This window comes from Momordica charantia (genome assembly GCF_013281855.1).
Source record: "Momordica charantia cultivar OHB3-1 chromosome 7 unlocalized genomic scaffold, Mcharantia_2.0 BLBB01000007.1, whole genome shotgun sequence".
In the NCBI taxonomy this organism is placed as follows: Eukaryota; Viridiplantae; Streptophyta; class Magnoliopsida; order Cucurbitales; family Cucurbitaceae; genus Momordica; species Momordica charantia.
The window spans coordinates 16,469,192-16,489,869 of NW_028275165.1; the positions used below are offsets into that span (position 1 = coordinate 16,469,192).

The 20,678-nt window shown below is 29.9% G+C and overlaps 2 protein-coding genes across 2 annotated transcripts; one reads left to right on the plus strand and one right to left on the minus strand.

Moving 5' to 3' along the window:
• Positions 1-785: 785 nt before the first annotated feature.
• Positions 786-6,071, plus strand: AGL6 (AGAMOUS-like 6). Its single transcript, XM_088126375.1, has 7 exons — positions 786-1,197; positions 2,041-2,116; positions 3,552-3,713; positions 4,020-4,061; positions 4,948-4,989; positions 5,112-5,260; positions 5,822-6,071. The coding sequence occupies exons 1-7, from the start codon at positions 1,016-1,018 to the stop codon at positions 5,910-5,912; spliced, it is 744 nt and encodes a 247-aa protein (XP_087982501.1). The 5' UTR covers positions 786-1,015; the 3' UTR covers positions 5,913-6,071.
• A 2,951-nt stretch (positions 6,072-9,022) lies between these two features.
• AGL20 (AGAMOUS-like 20) lies at positions 9,023-20,072 on the minus strand. The gene is made up of 8 exons (XM_022288206.2): positions 19,209-20,072; positions 18,891-19,093; positions 13,112-13,190; positions 12,163-12,233; positions 11,985-12,084; positions 11,861-11,902; positions 11,677-11,718; positions 9,023-9,356 (listed from the first exon to the last, which is right to left on the minus strand). The coding sequence occupies exons 2-8, from the start codon at positions 19,070-19,072 to the stop codon at positions 9,201-9,203; spliced, it is 672 nt and encodes a 223-aa protein (XP_022143898.1). The 5' UTR covers positions 19,073-19,093; positions 19,209-20,072; the 3' UTR covers positions 9,023-9,200.
• Between the last annotated feature and the right edge of the window lie 606 nt (positions 20,073-20,678).

A 20,678-nucleotide genomic window follows, 5' to 3' on the forward strand; every position in this document is an offset into this window, starting at 1 on the left:
TAGGGATAAAATACACTTTTGGTCTCAGAAATTTAAACTTTGAATTTTTATTTGGTTCATAAGTTTTAAAAACTATCATACTTTTTGAATTTTTATTTGGTTCATAAGTTTTAAAAACTATCATACTTTTTGTCACTGAAATTTAATTTTAGTTTCAATTTGGTCCTTGAAGTTTCAAATGTAAAACATTTTGTCCCAAAAATTAGAATTTACTTTTATGAATAGGTTTCTGAAGTTTGAATTTAGTTTTTAATTCGTCCTTCAAATTTAAAGCTCAACTCAGAGACCAATTAAAAACTAAATTCAAACCCAGAAGGTACATGTCATTATCGAAACTTAAAAAATCAAATAGAAACTAAATTTAAATCTCAAATGACCAAAAGTAACTGTCTTTTTAACTTAAAGTACCGACACAGAAACCAATCCAATCCCAGAGACCAAACAGTGTATTAAATTCGACCCATTCCTTTACTAAAATCGAACAACTAACAACAAAATCAACACCAAAACTACTCAAAACCCCATAAAAACACACATCCAAGAAATCCCACAAACATCTTAGATACAAATTCCTCCAAAACAAGTCTACTCCCAAATACAAAAAATTAACACAAAATTCTCTTTCTTCCCTTGTTCAAACAAATCAAGGGCAGACTGTCCTTAAGAAAATAACCCTATACCCTCCACCCTCAACCCCAATTCCCAATTATCCCCTATTCCCTACCCTACACACAAAAGAGAGAGAAAAAGAATTAGGTTACCAAAATTAAAAGGGAAAAAAAGAATAAGCAAATTAGAAGGAAGAAATTAAAGGGCATTGGGGTTTCCATTTTGTTGCAAAGCAAGATCCCCTCTCCTTCCAAATGCTCCATCATCTTAACTACCACTTCTTCTTCCCAAAACCAAAGACAAACACAAACCCGTTTCAATTTTGAATGACCCATTATTCGTATTTGTATCCCGGTTTCTTTATCCATCGACGACGACAATTCTCCGATCTGCACAAGCAAAAACAATGGGGAGAGGGCGAGTTGAGCTGAAGAGAATAGAGAACAAAATAAACCGCCAAGTGACGTTTTCGAAGCGCCGAAACGGGCTGCTCAAAAAGGCCTATGAACTCTCAGTTCTCTGCGACGCTGAGGTCGCTCTCATCATCTTCTCCAGCCGTGGGAAGCTCTATGAATTTGGCAGCGCTGGGTCTGTTTCTTCCTCGTTTTCCCTTTCCCTTTTCCTCAGATCTGAATAATAATAATCTCTTCTTATCTTCTTCTTCCTTTTTTTCTCTCTCTGACACTGCCACAGGTTCTAATTTCTCTATCGCTTTAATTTCATGGGTTTTTTTTTTTCACTTTTTGTTGTTGTTGTGGGTTTTCTGATGGATCTCAGCTGGGGAAAAAGCTTTTTGTTCTGTCCAAAAACACTGCCGAGGTTGTTAATTCCTACTGAGAGAGAGAGAGAGAGACTGTCTCTCTCCTCTCTCTCTCTCTCTCTCATCACTGAGACCTTTGTGTATAAAATGGAAACTAGGGTTTTTGATCTTCCTCCAAAACCTGCAACCCCATTTGTCTGTTTTTCTTTTCATCCTTAAATCCCTTGGTAATGGGGTTACCCTCTCTCTCTCTAACCAACCTCTATTAATGGCGGGTTTCCGCGTTCTATTTCAATTAACCGTTCGATGTAGGTTCGAAATGTGTCGGTCCTAATGGGATTCGAAAATAATGTAGTGAGAGATGTAGGATGGCGATAATCTTAGTTCACCACGGTCGTTTTGTGCGTTCTATATGGATTAACCGTTGGATGCAGGTTTGAAATCTGTTTGTTTGGGTTGATTTTTAATTTTCTTTTTACCACCCACCGGTGGGCTTGTGATCAAATGGAGATACCTCACTCCCCGTTTCGAGTCCTGCGGGGCGGTTTTCCCCTCTATTTGGGGACGAGTCTTGCAATGTCGGTTACAGAGTTGTTTGGCCGTCGACACCTCTCGATCATAAATTATCAATTACATTGTATATATAACAGTGATATTTTTTTTTTTTGTAGTACGACCAAAACATTGGAGCGATATCAACGTTGTTGCTTCTCTCCACAGGACAACCATATTGAGCGACAAACCCAGGTTTCGCTTCATTTGATAACAATTTTATTTTGATTTTTTAAAATCTAACTTAAGTTCTTACAGATAAATTAAGTTTGAGAGATCTCTTATGTATTATTTTTTCTTGTATTATTATAATTACATTCTAATTAAAGCAAGCGATATTTTTTTCCTTCGGTTTTGTTTTTAAGAACCATATATGCTTTATGATAAATTGTTTGGTTTTTTTACCTCTTGAAAATAGTTCATTAATGGAAAAAAAATGGTTTTTGGAGAATAAAGAAAAATAGTAGTTAATAAATGAAATTTTTAAAAATATAAAATCATAAATAATAACGATAAGTAGATTTAGTTTTCAATTTTTGAAAATTAGCAAGCTTGTATAATTACTCTCAAGTTCTTTGTTTTGCTTTTCACATTTTATAAACACAAATATATTTTGGTTAAAAAAAAAAGAAAAAAAAGAGAGAAACATAATATATTTTAATGATTAGTTTTTTTATTTTTTCCCTAAATTCTAAGATTTGCTTTAGAAAAGTTAATTGCCAAATATAGAAATTTTCAGTAAACAAGCTTTCAATAAGAAGTGAAAAAACATAACTGTTGTTAAAACAACAAATTTTTAAGAAGTTGAAGGCCATTATTTTAGAATTTGTTTTTTTATTAAAAAAACATTTTCTTTTAAAATTTCAGTTAAATTTTAAAATTTTAACTAGTATTTCTTTTGTTTTTGAAATTTAACTTAGACCAAAAAAATTTTTTTTTTTTTTTAAATTAGAAAACAAAACAGCAAAGTTATTACCAAATCAAACACATTTTTTTCAAACAAACAGACAAATAACATTATCAAATCAAGCCATATGACTTGAATCAAAATCTTTGAGGAAAAACTTCTCATAATTGATATAAGAATTTAAGCTTTAACGATATTAACATTCAATTAATTGGTTAAAAATACTATTTTGGTCTCGTATAGCTTTGGTTCATTTTGATCTCTATACTTCATTTTGGTCTTGTATTTCTAATTTCTGTTCATTTTAGTTCCTATACTTTCAAAATGTTTATTTTGGTCAATCTACTTTTAAAAGATGACCATTTTGGTTACTTAATTTAGTTTTTAATCTAATTTTTTCGTATCATAATTTTAACATGACACTACACTCAATATCTTGAAAGGTAACCAAAACTAATATAGAGAGTTTGTGTTATGTATAGAATTTTATTTACCTTTTAACCTTTTTTTTCCCTAAGCAAGTCATTATTTCTTCTCTATATATTTTTTAACCAATCGAACTATATACTCACGTTGACGGTAGAGAGATTTATCTAGTGTAACTTATTCGGCAATGACAACAAGCCAACGAAGTCATTGAAAAACTCTCGTCCATAGTTCAAATCTCTCTCCCCGTCTTCTAATATTTTTGTCTAACCATGTTTTAATCACAACGATATGCAGAGTTGGTTCCAAGAGATCTCGAAACTGAAAGTTAAATATGAATCTCTATGTCGAACCCAACGGCATTTGCTTGGGGAAGATCTTGGACCATTGAGTGTAAAGGAGCTCCAAAACCTTGAAAAGCAACTTGAAGCAGCCCTTGCCCAAGCTAGACAAAGGAAGGTATTATTATTGTTTCAATTTAGTCCCTCGATTTTCGAATATAATTTTGTATAGAAAACTACTGTTGTTGTTATTATTTTTCCACCGTCATTTTAAGAAAACTTGATCTTATTTTGAAACTCGAAACACGACCTAATTCTCAAGTTTTAATTGGTTAGTAAAAAGTTAGCAATAATCAAAATAGTTTTTTAGGTGAATTCGACAACTAGAAAGAAAATTTTGGAAGTTTTAAGGATTAAAATAAGATTTTTTTTTAATTTCAGGAAAATTGTTGATTTTAAATTTTAATTTTGTTATCCATGGCAGACTCAGATGATGATTGAACAGATGGAAGCTCTGCGCAGAAAGGTAAACTAATTTAATATTAATTTATTTCTTTTTTGGGATTTTGTGCAACAAGACATCTAACGTTGGACAAATCAAATTAAAGCTTTTATTTATTTTTATTATTATTTTTTAATATTCCGTATGAAATTAAAGTTTCTTTTTTTTTTTAGTACAAATGAAATTAAACTTGGTTTACTGTTTCTTTGTGCTCTCATTATTACATGAATATTTGTAACATTGTTCCTCTCTCTAGGAAGCTAGTTTAGTTTGTTTTTATTATAATGATTGACATTTTTATGACATTTCTCAAAAAAAAAAAAAAAATTTTATGACCTTCATGATTTATTAGAGGTGATTATTCTTTACGGTTAAATATTAACTGTGCCACTCAGTTTTAAGAGGTGAATTTGAACTTTCCGACATCAAGAAAAAAAGTAGATGTTATTTAGTTTAGGCGACGAATATAAGTCATGTTCTAAGTATATGATTTAGAGTATTCGGTTTAATTCATCATTATTTTTAAATTTTAAACATCTTTAATATTTATAGAAAGCATATATGTTGAAAATAACATTGCACATATGCTACACGATTAAACACATTTATCTGATCAACACATGCACATATATATGAATTTATTAGTCTCTAAAGTAGGTCTCTTAACTTTAGACCGTTTCTAATGTAATCTTAAAATTTCAATATCGTTTTGGATAAGTTATGAATTTTTAAAAATATCTAATTAAGTCTCTGAAATTTTAAGAATCTATATATTAAACACAAAATTGAAAATTTAAGACATCTAATAGACACGTTTGAAAATTTGAGACTTATCAAACGACTAGTTACAACTCTAAAAGTTTACGTGCTGACTTGTAAGTTAACATGTTCGGGAATGTGGTAATGGCAGGAGCGGCAACTTGGGGACCTCAACAAAGAGCTAAGGCTCAAGGTTTTTAACTTAAAAATCTCTTTATCCATAATCAATCTTTTTCCTTTCTAGAAAAAGAAATATATAATATATAAATAAATGAAGATATATTGATATATAACATGTTTGAGTGATATTGGTAGCTTGAGGCAGAGGGACAGAATCTTAAAGCCATCCAAAGTTTCTGGAGCTCTAGCTCTGCAGCTGCTGGACATGGCAACGACTTCCCATTGCATCATTCTCAAGCCAGCCCTATCGAGTGCCAACACGAACAACCCGTCTTACAAATCGGGTATCTCGCTAAACACCTCTTCTCTCATTTATTCGCTTGTTGGAGTCAGGTGTTGAGAATATATTAAATGATAAGATCGAGTAAGTTCGTAATCGAAACTTGTTGATTCTTTCCGGTGTTAGTAGTGTATTGTTGTTGCTGTATGATCTAAGAAAAATTTATCACATTAGGATTCGTATAATGTTATTTCTTTTTATGTTAAATTTATATTTTAGTTCCGTATGTTTTAATAATTTTGGGTGAGCGTTGAATTGGCTGATAAATAAGTTTAAGAACTATAATATATATCTTCTAACAACTTCCCGTTAGTTTGGAGTGAACTTCTTAAATCTGTATAATTTGAAGTAAGAAATTCTCCAATTACTTTGTACGAAAACACGACCTTGTTTCGTGAGATAGGCATTGTTTAAACTTCTATTTATGTAGCTAGTAGAATTAATTAGAAAATTTTCGATATAATCTAAGAAGATAATTTTTCATACATACATTGTCGCATCATATTTATTATTGTTGTTGTTAATGATAATGATTTTTTTTTTTTTTTTTTTTGGGGAGAAATAGGTATCAGAATTATTTCTCAGCAGAGGGGCCATCTGTCCGAAAGAGCATGACAACATGTGAGACAAACTTCATACAAGGATGGGTTATTTGAATTTCATTTAAAAAACACAAAACTTTAATAAGATTGTGTTTTTTTTCCTCTCCTTTTTTTTTTTTTTTGGAATGAATGTTTGGACCAAATATATTATTGTCTATATTTCCTATGTTTGAAAAATATGGTGTTGGTAAATGTGCTTTGATTACGTTTTTACCCTTGCCATCCTACCTAATTACTATAACATTTAATGCTTTCATTTGCCTTATAGAATCCATCAAATTTGTGCAATTATTATTTTACTAATTTTATTGTTCTTGCCTAATTTTTATTATTTTTGGGTCCGAGTTTTTGTTTCCAATCTTTCAACAATGTAAATATTTTGTGATTGTTTCTGTTTCTCATTTCTCATTTAATAAAAAAATAACATGTAATTTTGGGAGTAGATATTGTTGTTATTTCTATTTCTATTTTTCCTCTAAAATATAAATAAAAGCATTATTTTGTTTGAATTACAAAACATATAATAAATATTACAAAAGTAAATACAAGATAAAAATTTTGAATATTTAATCTTTTTTAGACATCTTGGATATGTAATTTAAAAAATTGAATTTCATACATAAAATTTACTTTTTTTTCCTTCTAAATTTAATATTGTAGAGAAGAAGAAACACGAAAGAATTACAAAAACAAGTTTTAATTTATTTCTTAAAAAACGGAAGATAGAAAGAAAAAAAAAAAACAGATACCAAATGCAGCTTTGTTTTAACTTATTAAATTTGAGAAAAACAAGAGACAAAAAATAAAAAATAAAAAATAACGTTACTAAACGGACCCTTACTTGTTTAAATGTACTTTATTTAATGTCCTCCTAAATTCATTGCAAAACACAATTTTGTCAAATTTAAAGTATTTGTTTTAAAGAAAATAAGCTTCAATAACATTACCAAATGATCTTTAAGCTAGTATTTAAACTTTCCTCATTAGCTATACCAAGCAGCCAAAGGAGGAAAATAGAATAACCACGACATCGAAGAAGATGACGAAATTGCTCATTTTGCCAACTTATGGGCTACAAAAGTTACCTCTCTTAACACGATGAAAGTTCGATAAATTCAAAATTTTGAGCTAAAGAAAAGATATCACCCATCCATGTGCTCGATTTCATCGAGGGCTTTAATCTCTCCATTGAGCATCTAAATCGTTTGCAAAGAATCAGACTCAACTTGGATCTTGCACAAATTCATCAAAATTATAAGTTCTTCAATCTACAACGAAAGGTATTTTCAAATATAGTGAATATACCGTAATTTTTTTTAATTTTCTAATGAATTTTTCAATTTACAAAACACATGTTTAACTTACGAACCATACATGCATTTAGGAATGTGCAAGTCCACAATGAAAAAAGAAAGTGTAAGGAAATTTGAGTGGATAATTTTTATAAAAATATTTGTAAATTTATATTTATTCTACAAAAAATAAGCATTACCAACAATGTTTCTTATATAATAATTACAAATAATTAGAATTTCATCTTAGGGAGCCCAAATATTCAAACATAATGGTGGGATTGGTAGAACCAAATCGACGTCGGAATGAGCTAGAGACAAGTCGAGATGAGAAGGATGAAAATAAGGTGAAGAGGGGCTGTAGGGCCATTCTGCCCGAGAGCACAGAAAATAACTGTGGGATTTTGAGAGGTTTTGGCAGCACAACAGAGGTAGCAGCTCGGGTATTGTCAACACAGAAATCTTGATTATTCGGTGGGGTGTTTTTCATTCATGTACCTAAGTATATTGTGTGAAATAATGAGAAGTTAGGGACTTTTGTTGGGACCTCTAGAGAGTGAATATCTCTAGGAGTTATTAGAGCGTTTGTATTCAATCTAAATTTAGTACGAAATCCACCTCTGAACAGTAGATTGGACGTAGCATATAGTTGGGGTTCACAGTATAAGTTTTTGTGTCATTTTCTGCTTTTTCTTAACTTCTCGTATATTATTGTGTAATTGACTTTATAATTTATCTGAATAATTGTGAAAGAGGAAATTGTTTGGATAGACACCTGAAGGAAAAATAATCTCAAATTAAGCAATAAATATCCAAGCCAAGCTAAAAGGCATCACACATTATACACAATTGTTTAATAATCTTATCTCAATTCTGAAATTTTTAAAATATTTATTTTAGTCCTCAAACTTTTAAAAGGTAACCACTTTGATCCTTGAACTTTTTAAAGATGATCATTTTCTATATTATTTTTTTACCTAATATCCACTTATAATATTTTTCCTTTAATTTATGTGGTATGTAGTTTGGATACATACGTTAACACATTAATATACCTACTAAATCCGTGTTATTAATTTGGTAAAATCAAAATAAAGATAGGAATTAAAATAGTAATTATTGTTTTAATTTCAAAGACTAAATCGACATTCTTAAAGTTCAGAAAATGGAACAAACTTGAAAGTTTACTGCTAAAAATAGAATTTTACTTTCATTGTAAAAGTTGGTGAAAATAAAATAGAATTTTGAAAATTAAGATCCCATTTAATCACTATTTCATTTTTTATTTTTATGATTTTAAAAATTATGCTCCGAATGATTAACTTTATTTTATTTCTTAAAGTAGCTGAAAAATTCAATAACTGTTTTTTTTTTACTAACATAACTAATTTTAAAAGTACTTTCAAATTATCTGCAAACAAATAATTCCTACGTTTAGGGTATTGCTTCTTACCAAGATTAGAATATCACTTCTTATAAATGTAGCTTTTTTGCTGAAGTTTTATTTTGTACCGAAGCCATAAGAGAATTGAATGATTGTGGGCAATGTGTAAATAAATGTATCTGCATCTAGTGTATCTGCATCTAGTGAGTTTAATGACGTGTAATTTTAAATAACCATTATTAGGTAGAAAAATAGTCATCGGTAATATAACGAATGAGATCTCCATTGTAATAAAAATACTAGACGTAGTCTCGAGATTGGAATACACCAATATAAACTAAGTATTTTTATCCCCATCTCTTATTCCTTAAAATTTAACCTACAAGAAGATCAATTATGGTATAATTTTTCCTTAAGCATTAATATAATATAAACACGTGGAAATCATTTAATTACCCTTCTAAAAGACTAATTTAAAACAAAAATACTGAAAAAAGAAGACGACTCATTAGAGATGGAAAATGATAACTATTTACAACCTCTCTCTCTCTCTCTGGCATTAAACTGCTTTATTTATTACAGATAAAACAGAGAAATACTATTATTGTAATTAATATAATAAAAAGTAATATTGGAGATTAGGAAGTGAAAAGAAAAAAAGATTATTCAATTAAGGGAAAGAAAAGTTCTGGGCCTTGTTTCAGGAGGCCCAATGAACAACTCTGTCTCCACCTCTGAAATTGGGCTGCTGCTTTCTGTATAATTTCCCAAATTCTCTCCTTTTTGCCCTTCCTTTTCTCCCCCCACTGGCTCTCTCTCCCACTGTAAACCCAAAAATATAATAATAATAATAATAAATAAATAAATAAATATTGTAATGATTTTAACATTGGGCTAAGAAATGAAATGAGATTTTACAGAAATGAAAAAAACATATCAAATAAAGAACACAATATAATTTTGAAAACCAAAATGATTATCAAGCCTTAACAATTATGATTTAAATATATTTTTTTCTTTTTCCAGCTTATTTACAAATGATTTTGCTTCAGTTGCAAAAGCTAATAGCTAATTAAAATATATATTCTCAAGGTTGGGATGATTGCTCACACATGTTGAACTTAAAAAGAAGAAAAACGTTGCTCTAGTTTACAGTATTTTAAATATGGTTATAGAATTTTCCTTCAATAATAAGTAAAAAGATTGAGAATAAGGGTGTTCAAAAAACTCGATGACACCGATCAACCCAATCTATACGGTTTGGGTTGGGTTATGGATTCAAATAAATGAAAATTCTATAGATTGAGTTTGTTTAAGGGTTTACCTAAAATAAGTTCGAGTCTTATAATTAATTTTTTAAAACTATTTTTATAGTCACCATAAAAATTATATATTGTTATGTTTATATTAATTTTATTTCATTCAATAATTCTATGTGAATTATTTGTTTTAGAATTACTTCTAGAAACAAAATTTCTAAAGTTTTTTTTTTTTTGAGAGATATTATCATTTTTTTTATACAATACTTTGAATAAATGACCAAATAATCCAAACCAACCCAACCCAAATATTTCATGGTTCGGTTGGACTGAGTTTATCATTTAATAAGGGTGTTCGGGTTCAATAAATTTACAACCCAAACAATTGAATTGAGGCTAAAAAGTACCTCAACTCAACTCATAAACCTCTTTCTTAAAAATATGAATAATCATATCTACTAAGTTTCCCAATTTGGGTTAGCACAAATCTTAACATGTGAAGATTTATTTTAATTATGTACTTTCAAATGGCAAAATTTAGTCATGTACTTCTAATAAATCTTAAAATGTATTCTCATCGTAGTCTAATGTTAGTTTTAATCTTAGGGCAAAATAATAATAGTAACAACAAATTTTTTTATTTTTATTTTTTTGAGAAAAGGGATAATGTAAATATATTTTTAATATATTTAGAGGTAAGGTCGATGGAGAATATTTTTTTTTTCGATCGAATGGAGACTATTTTTTGTAGGAAAAATTAAGCATAAACAACCGATTTGGAAAAATTTTAAGATTTCTTAAAAGTATGAGAACTAATGTAGATATTTGGGGCTCGTTTAGTATCGTTCCATTTTTTTATCTCATTTCTAATTTTTGTAAGAAATATAAATATTTTACAATTAATTATATTTCTTATTTTTTATTTTTTAAGAACATTCTCAAAATTTGTATAAAAATTTTGAAAACCACCAAAATAAGTTTTTTTCTTTTTTATTCTTATTTCTAATTTGTTCCAAAAACACAAATAGAAATATCGTTTAATCATACTTAAATTCATGGATGTTAGAATTTTTTTTTTTTGTTAAAAATGAAGAAACATAAACCAAAAATAGAATCGTTAACAAACGAGCCCTTCAACGACCAAAATGATATTTTTACCCTCTAACCTATTAAAATAGTTTAACCCAAAACTAAGATGAAAAACAATATTAAATTTCTTGGAAGCCATACGATTTGTAGGATTTTAACCAAACTTCAAATGCTCCAAAAATAAAATAAAATAAAAGATTTTTTCAAAACCTCTTTTACTGTTCAATTTTAGACAAGGAAATTATAGGATAATAATGTATTTATAAAAATTTTACGCCTAATGCTATATATAAAAATAAATATTATTCTTATGCTATTTTTGTAATTCTCTCTTTTAAAAATTAGAACGATTTTTAATATATATTTTTAAAAAACAATATAAATAAAATAGAAATGGTCGCAAAAATATGTTTTTTTAATTCGATAATGCGAAGAGGTGGGAATTCAAATCACCAACCAATCGAACACATATGCCTTAATCAACAATAACAATATTCAAATTAGGAAAAAAGTTTTTTTTAAAGAGACAAATGGCAAAGATTCAAAATTTTAAAATCTTACCAGATACATTTTCTTTAACATGATACATTTATTTTGTAAGCACTTTGGTTAAATAAATATTTATTTTTTTATTATTTTTACTTTTAATGGGTTAAAAATCACTTTCCCCTCAAAAAATAAAAATAGAAATAAAAAAAACAGAATAAAATTCAACCAAAAACTACTTATTTTCTTTTAAAAGAAAATTTCTTTTTAAGTCCTCCCTAAAGGGCAACTTTATGTAATATGTTTACCTTTTCAAGAAGACTAGCATTTTCAGCTTCCAAGACTTTCTCCTGCATTTTATTTCAACAAATAAAAAGATTATTACAAATTCTTCCTCCAACTAAAAAAAAAAATTCTTTTTTTCCCATTAAATTAAAACCCTGAAAAAAAACAGAAAAAAATAATAATACGGAACTGTTGAATCTGTTTCACCTTTTGCTTTAGTTGGCTGATCTGTTCTTCAAACACTTCCACCTGAAATATGAACATCAAGTTTATAGAGAGAGAAACAAACATTGAATCTAGTGAGAGAGAGAGAGAGAGGATTGAATCAAACCTTTCTGGCTCTAACTCTGCACACACTTTTCTCCAACTGTTGTTCAAGTTCTTGAAGTTCATCAATGGAGCAAGATCCCAGATCTTCTCCCAACATTTTCCTACAGTTCATTATTTCATCATTCAAATTAAATTCTTTGAAGAAAAGGGAGAAAAAAAAAAGTAGAAGCCATGGGAACCGTTTTGAAACTTCAAGTTGCTCTATCTTCTTCATCAGGTTTGCTGCTTCTTCTTGATTCAGATGCTCCAACTGCAAAAACATTGGTCAATGTGGATCATAAAATGTAGTTTCGTATTAAGAACTAGGAAAAGAAAATTCTTCTAATCTAGTTTGTTCTTGATAAGTGGTGAAATGTACTAATAAACCACTTAGAAAGCAACATAACATCCAAGCTTCGAGGACAAATCGCATGAACTTAAATTACCACTAAATTCAAAAGTTTATATTTGGAATCTAGGCTCGAAACTAACCTCAGACCCAATAAGTGGAACGATTTGGATGGAAATGATATTGCAGAGATTTGAATTTAGGCTAATTCAAATCAAAATACTCAAACTTATTCACCACTAAATTCAAAAGTTTATATTTGAAATCTAGGCTCGAAACTAACCTCAGACCCAATTGTGGTGGAATGATTTGGATGGAAATGATATTGCAGAGATTTGAATTAAGGCTAATTCAAATCAAAATACTCAAACTTATTAATATTTATAGATTCCATCTCAAAACCAATTGGGAATCCTTAACTTGGCTTTTCGTGGCTCTTTTAGATCTTAGCCGGATCCTATTTCTAAACCGGATGCTCGTTTGAGCTTTTAAACTCTAATACCATATTAATATTCATGGATTCCATCCTCTAACGAATTGATAATGAAAGGAGTAGTCTATTTATATTATAAATCATTGTTAGCTCCCTTATCTTTTCTTTTCAATGCAGGATCCTCAACAAAACTCGTTATCAAAATCAAAGTAATCAAGAAAATGTTTGACTCATTGAATAGAATAAAACATCACCAACATGAAACACGAACAAAAACGTTCGTACCCAACCATAAATCTTACGAATGGGTGAGTGGATGTGGAAACAGATATTCGAAAGAAACGGTATAAAAATGAAAGAAAAAGACCTGCATGTTCACAGATGAAGAATCAATGACTTCTTTGGTTTTTGCATGCTTTCGGTAACGTTCTATAGTTGCCTGCATGCTGAAGAAAAGCAGAAAAGTGGAAGGAAATTAGCCTTCGTTTCGGAAAGATATTAAAGAGGCATAAAATCAAACTAAAAGAAAAGTCTCAGAAGATAACTACAGAACTCTTTCGTCACCGAATGAGCTTAAGAACGTAGAGATCAGTAGTTATATTTCCAAATCAAAGAGTATAAAGTAAATGCATAACACAATATTAGAGAACAAATTAAAAGTTTTGAATACTTCCCACATGTCATTATCATATTGTCTTGTGACTCGTCTACTACCAATCAGATACAAATAAATAAGTCTAATATTACATTCATGTTTTTGTCTAAAGCCTTTCTTTTTCCTCTTTTGTATGTTTCTCATGTACTCTAAACGATAGTACATCTTTTTCAAAAAAAAAAAAAATGTTGACGTTATTGTACTAAAGTAAATTTAATTATTTAACTAGGCTGAGTAAAACAGAAGATATTTTTTATTTCTCACATATTTTCAGTTGCACTATAGTTAGGAGCTTTCCCACTTGCAAGGAAGGAAACCTGGCCAAAGAAGTAGTGACTTTACTCATCCTTTCTTGTGAGTGTTTGGATGTGAAAGAATATTTCTAGTTAAACATAGTAGGAACTAATATCAAAAACTACTAGAAAAGTTGATAGTTCTTGCTTTTCTTAATCTAATTAAGTTTAATATCAGATAAGTCTTGTTAATTCTAAATTTGTGAGTATTCATCACACGCTTTCAACATAACATTAATGATCTTTTTCTGAAGGATAGTCTCAAAGTGACACGCCTTCACATCTCCTCAAACTCTTTGTGCCATAACCACAAATCTCTACTTCTTAATGGGTATTAACTGTTGTTTTGTTTAGATTTCATGTTTAAAGAGCTAAGTTTGAGCATATTCCTAATCTCTTAACAAGTCTCTTTTTTTTTATTACCCAGAGTCCCAAGTGGCTTGAATCCAAGACTTCAAGATATTCCTTGAAGCCCGAACCATCTTTTTGGGACATCTCTTAACAAGTCCTTAAAGATCTCTTAACAAGTCATTAATGTTTTGGTTTTTCAGTTTACATTCTTTTTTCTCCCGTTTTTGGAACATTTTCGTGAATTAGATGAGCTACGTATGTGCAACATCATTTTTAGTCTTGTCCTGGTTTTGGTTAAGAATTTTGGACCTTAGTTTGACCTGTTAGAGTTGTTTACCTATGAATTTATAAACTCTTTCATTATTGTTTAACTTTTAAGGCGTTTTTACTTAAAAGGGATCTTACTTTCCTTCTGATGTAATTCCCCACTTCCTGCATTTTGTAAGGTCCATGTTCGCAAGACTTAAACATATGCAAATATCATCATTAGAAAGGTCTAAATTTAGGGCTAAGTTCATGTTGGAAACAATAGTCATAGAGCAAAACTGAAAATAGAAGCCATTAAACCACGCATATCCATCCATTTGGAGGAATTCGGGACATGGGTTTAACATCTTAAGCATAAAAGATTAAACATGGAGGTTTAAGGGGAGGGTTTAGAAAATCAGTGTTTAGGGTGAGGTTAAGGAACATTGTACAAGGAAGTGGTTCTAGGAGGAATAGGTTTAGGGTACAATCTAACAAATCCTAAGTCTCATCTTAAGCTAAATTCATCCAAATCCAAAGCCTCACTCCAAATACAATCACATAACATATGTATTACATATATATTGATCTCACATGATTTGGAACTAACAACCTGAGCTCAAACATAAAAATTCATTTTTTTCTTCAAGAAGTGAAGACTTTCATCTATTATCTTTGAGAGGAATCAAAACCACAAGGGAAGCTTGCTTATTTAACAAGTTTAAGAGAGCTAATAATGTGTTGAATAGAAAAGTTCTTGATGATACATTTTCATAGATCTACTTTGGGAAGAAAGATTAGAATAGTTGGAAAAGGAAGGTTTGATCTGTATGGAAGATTAGAGTGGAAGATCAAAAACCTTTCCAATTCAGAAATTGAAAGATTAGAGGGGGAGATCAAAATGTTTCTAATAATTTACTATTATCCATCGTATCTCAAAGGTCGATGGTTTAATCTTTCATCTTCGTGACTATTGAACTAGAAAATGGAGAATAATCTTTATACTAATAGAGAAATAGGAAAGGAGAATCCTATATTCTTCATTTCATTGTCTTATTCAGGAACTTAATATTTAAATTATGTAATTAAACTAGCTATATATTGTGAATGTTACGTGATTATTGATGTTTCAAAAACTGCATGAAAAGAAATCTGTAGTTCTTTTATTTTCATTTATTTTTCTATATATTAATTCAAATATAGAAATGAAGTTATACTTAAAAAATGATTAATAATTATTATAAAAAATTGATTGATAAAACATGGAAAATAATAAAATCCTATTTCTTCTATATCGAGGGTACAAATCCGAAAGACATCAAAGATTTTTCATATTAAGTTTTCTATATCTAAAAATAATTTTTCATGATGTTAGAACTCATTTCTTCTCACTCTACTCTAGCTCTTCTGGATCAATGGGACACCTATGGTGATTATTTTGTCACATGCTATACAAATTTATTGTAGATTTTCTAATTCTAGACTATAAGAACTCATGTCAATTAAAAGTATGAGTCAAACATCTCCAATCTTTTAGTAAAATATTATAGGTTCTAAAACTCAAATCACACAAAGAAACTAGAGATCTTGAAACTTACTCGAGCGAGTTTCACATATCTTTCAATTTTGGAACAACTTTTAAAAAAATATTCTTTTCGATAACATTTTTTATGTAAAAATAGTTTTAATTAAAATAAATCTCTAAAAGTTATCTAACATATGTCAAATTATCATTATCATATAATGATTCTAAAGTAATTTATGGTCACGAGGTTGAACTCTAAAATGATTAATTATTTCAAAAGTGATTTTGATTTATTACCAAATAGTTTAGATTTAAAAAATAAACATGAGCTTTTTTCCTTCCAAAATCATTTAAGAAGTTAATCCAAATCGAAGTAAAATACTCCTTGTAAAAAAAATGGAAACACATGGATTTGATCAAAGTTCATGTACTATACTTTCTCATGCAATGCATTGACTCAAGTTCATATCAAATAGTGTGTCTTTAAAATATGTATTCTACATTTTTATTATTAGTGTTAACTTTACGAGCCTCAATCATATGATGATAATAAATTGTATTTAGTGATAATTTCAGTGTTACAAAATTTCCATAATATAAGGCTTAGAAAGACATTCTTGTTTGGTATGCCTTTTGAAAAAAAAAAATACTTCTAAGTGAAATAAGTATTATATAAGTACTTTTGGAAGAAAATGAGTTAAATACTACCTCTAAAAGTACTTAAACACTCTTCTTCTTTTTTTATCTATTTTAAAAATTTCTCAAATCACTTTAGATAATAAAAAATAATAATAATCAAAAGCATCATTAACCACTCTTTAAACTCTTAACCAAACATTTCCCATTTTTTACAAACACTTTTGATGATCTATGATGATCACTTTAAAAAGCATGTCAGACACACTATAAGTTATAAAAAATAAATAATAAATAAAAACCATAATTTCCCAAAAGGGTTGGAGTAATTAAGGTTATTTGGACTGCCTGTTGGGGAGATTATTTACCATACCCTTTCTGATGTTGATATCCTGTAAGCAATGGACTTAGAAAGTTTTTTATACTTCTCCAACTTATTTTCCTCCTTTCCTACCAATAACATGAAATGAGTGCTAGCATTTCAAGTCCATGTAACTCAAAACTTGTTTCCAAACATTTCCTTATATCAATATCATGAGAAGTCACCAAAAAACACTCAAATCTATTGATATCTCCATCCATAGAGAAACTAAAGCTAAAAAGAAGCACCCTACTAAAATAATCCTTCCTTCCATGTGAAAGTTGGTCAAGGATACTAAAATAACTCTCACTAATCCTATTTGTGATCAAAGTTATCTATGATAGAGTAAATTTGTCTTACTTTTCAGAAACATATATAATACATATCTCAAATCGAAGGGAATGAATTAGTGTCGAGGTTATTAGAGTCGACATTAGTCATTGTTTAGATCAAACGCTCTCTAATAATTGCACTTAAATATTTTATCTTTATTTATATTATAGGCAGATTTCTACATATATATTTCTCTTTTTTTGATAGTGACTACTTATTAGTCAATTAGTCAAAGTGATAAGTCGTAAAGTCATATATCTGAAGTTATGTGTCAAAATATAGTGACTACCTATTTTAGAATATAACATACTACACAAGTTTCCGATCTCAAATATGGTAGGATTAGATGCTTTTAACTTAAAAAACACCCTCCATAAAATACTTTTATACTGTTAATCTTATAATACCAAAAAAAAAAAAAACTTCCAATTTACTAAAAGGTGGTTAAGTAGCAATATTTACACCAACTAAAAGCTTGTACAAAAACTTTCTCTAAAGCTGTCAAAAGAGAGGTATTTTCATTGCAGGTTCGATTTGTCGTTAGAAAAATATATGATGATGTCAATTATCAACCCATTAATTTTTTTTGCAAAGGAATCAACACATTAATTACTATTAGGGTGACATCATAGATGTTATTACTCTCCAAATCTTTATCTAATGAATATAGAAATTTTCTATATTGCATGCAATAATCTTCTATACAAAACTAATAGAACTTGCAACAAAGATTCAAGATCATTGAATCATTATAAACAACGTTAAAATGTTGTAACATTAAAATATAATCAAAGAGATATAAGTTAAATGTAGGTATAAGAAATCATATTAAGAAATTAAGGATATGCATGGAAATATTAGTGACAAATGAAAACATCATTATTTACTAATGAGTAATGATATCATATTTCTTTGGAAATCTTGAAGCCTTTATGGCTTGTTTGAAAGCTTTTATAAATGTTAATAGTATTGCTACATTCAAATCACTGTTCACAAATCCAAATTCATTAATAATAACAGATAGTCAAAAAAAGAAAACTAATAATAAAAGATAGTTATCAAAACATATTTTAACTAAATTTATATTCTAAAAAGAATATAATTTTTTAAACCAAAAAAGGGGTTTCTAGAAAGGAGCAGCCATTTCAGACTCTTGCTTCTGATATGTTATATCTATATAAGGAATCTACTGATAAATTAATACAAACCAAACAGCAAATTACAGTGTGAGCACTTAATTTATGGCTCAACATAGTACCAACCCTTTTTCACTTCTTCCAATAATTTCATTGAAAACCACAGCAAAAACCCATACTAATAGGCAAAAGAGAGAAACATTATCATTTTCCTTCTATCCAAAATATAGGACTCAGAAGGGAGAAAAAAGGAAAAAGAGGAAGATAAACAAATTTACCCCATTTATTTGAAATCAAATCACATCCTTATATTTCCATGAAAATTAATTTTCCATCAAATCAAAACATCTATGGTAACTGCATCCAGATCACTTCCATTCTCATAATTTTTAACATGAGCATCTGCTGGGAACAGTTCAAATTTTAATATATATTTTCCAAAGTGTTGTGTTCAAGTGATTCATGCAAGAAAACCCTATTTGCTATGCCATTAAAGTCAAACATATAGACATGGAAAAAAAATTTCAGATCCAACCATCCAAACTAAACGAATATTAGGCAAATAAAACAAAAAAGAACTATTTCATAGGAAAGCTCCATTTCTTAGTACCTTGAGCTTGCAAATTCGTAAAGCTTTCCTCTAGGGGAGAAGATTATAAGAGCAACCTCAGCATCACAGAGAACTGAGAGCTCAAAAGCCTTCTTCATCAGTCCATTTCTCCTCTTGGAGAAGGTCACTTGCCGGCTTGTGGCGTTCTCTATTAGCCTCATCTGTGTCTTCCCTCTCACCATTTTTGGTTCTATTGGAGAGCCCTTCACACAAAAAGAGGGACAAACAAAAACTATATGAGGAAAAAAGAAAAAACCTCTTAAAAGCATCTCATATATGAGTGAAAATGAGAGGGAGCCTCAAAAGGAAAACCCTTACCACAGAGAGGAAAACTTGAAGGTCTGTTCACAGACAGTGATTATCTAGAGGGATTTGAGATGGATCTCAAGAAACCCCCAAAGGGTAGGGAAATGGGAGGATGATTTTGCAGATCAGATGAGAGAAAAATAGAGAGAGAGAGTAAAAAGATAGAAGAAAGAGGGAAGGAGGTAAAGAAAAATAAATCCAAGGCCACAGAATGGAGCAAAAGTGGAATAGAAGCTGAGCTGATTGCAAAAGCCAAAGCCAAAGGCAAGGACCACAAGCTCCAATCTCCCCTTTGCCAAAAACAAACAAAAGATCAAAAACAAAAAGTAAGAAATAGAGAAGTTCTTCAAAACCCCAAGAACCAAGACCCAAAAACCAGTGGGATGGGATTGAAAAACAAAACTTCAAAAACCCAAAAGAGAGAGGTCAGGCCTCAGGGGCAGAGGCAGGCCATTTTTTTTTCTGGTTCAAGATACAAAGAAGAACACCCACAAGGCACACCCAGCTTTCCTTTTACCTTATTCCTTGACACCCACTTTACAATTTCTCTCTCCCCACCACTCCACAAAGAGCAAACCACCAAAAAAAGGAAAGGGGAATATTTGCAATGATACTGTAAAATTCAAAGCACTACCCAAAATCAAGGAGAGGGAAAGAAGAGCCTCATGATCCAATTTCTTGTTTTGGTAAAAAAAAGAGAAGGAAGGAGAGATTACAAAACAGAGAAAGAATATGAAAGGGAAAAGAGAGGGCAAAGTCAGAGAGAGCTGAGAAAATGAAAGTGAAATTAGAGAAAAAGAGGGGAAAATCAAAATGGGGATCGAATTGGTTGCTTCCAATTGGGGTTTTTTTTGCCTCTTTTTTGTAATCCCAGTCCGTACACTACAGCATGTTTGTGGTGAGAGAAAAACAAGACAGAGAGAGAAATACGGGCAGCGGGCAGGGGGCAGGGCAGCGGATAGTACTATGTTAGAACCACGTCCTTATCCATCCGTACGGTTTGGAAAATTGGAGTCCAATCACAAAGCAGCGCCTAATATTTTATTGGGTGATCTCTAAACCGCGTCTGCGCGTGCTTCTCACGCGCTTTTTCAATTTCTATCTATTTAATTCCAAATTTTATTATTTTTTGTGTTTCCGTTCTTACCTCAATTTTCGCTACATTCGCTCACTAATTTTTAGTGCAAAAAATATTTATAATTTTCCTAACACTCACTCATTTCGATGAAAAATTTAATATGGCTAAAGCACGAGATTAGTACAAAAATTTACGATGGTATCCTAAGTATCCCATTGTACTTTTGATTTCACCTCGATTTTTGTTATAATTTTGTTAGGATTTGGGAGGGAGAGTTTTTTTTAGTACAACAATTTGGGATATGGGGATCGAACCTACGACCTCGAAAGAATGAGTAATGTCAATTACCGTTGAACTATATTCCATATTGACAAGAAAGTTAAATTATATCTAAACAAATTTAT

What these genes read in the sequence shown, in the direction of transcription:
- AGL6 (XM_088126375.1), top strand. Translation starts at nt 1,016, where the DNA reads ATGGGGAGAGGGCGAGTTGAGCTGAAGAGAATAGAGAACAAAATAAAC. An exon ending in TGGAAGCTCTGCGCAGAAAG is followed by an intron (nt 4,062 to 4,947) that starts GTAAACTAATTT and finishes TGGTAATGGCAG; the next exon opens with GAGCGGCAACTTGGGGACCT. An exon ending in ACAAAGAGCTAAGGCTCAAG is followed by an intron (nt 4,990 to 5,111) that starts GTTTTTAACTTA and finishes TGATATTGGTAG; the next exon opens with CTTGAGGCAGAGGGACAGAA.
- AGL20 (XM_022288206.2), bottom strand. Translation starts at nt 19,072, where the DNA reads ATGGTGAGAGGGAAGACACAGATGAGGCTAATAGAGAACGCCACAAGC. An exon ending in TCAGCCAACTAAAGCAAAAG is followed by an intron (nt 11,719 to 11,860) that starts GTGAAACAGATT and finishes AATAAAATGCAG; the next exon opens with GAGAAAGTCTTGGAAGCTGA. An exon ending in ATGCTAGTCTTCTTGAAAAG is followed by an intron (nt 9,357 to 11,676) that starts GTAAACATATTA and finishes TTGGGTTTACAG; the next exon opens with TGGGAGAGAGAGCCAGTGGG.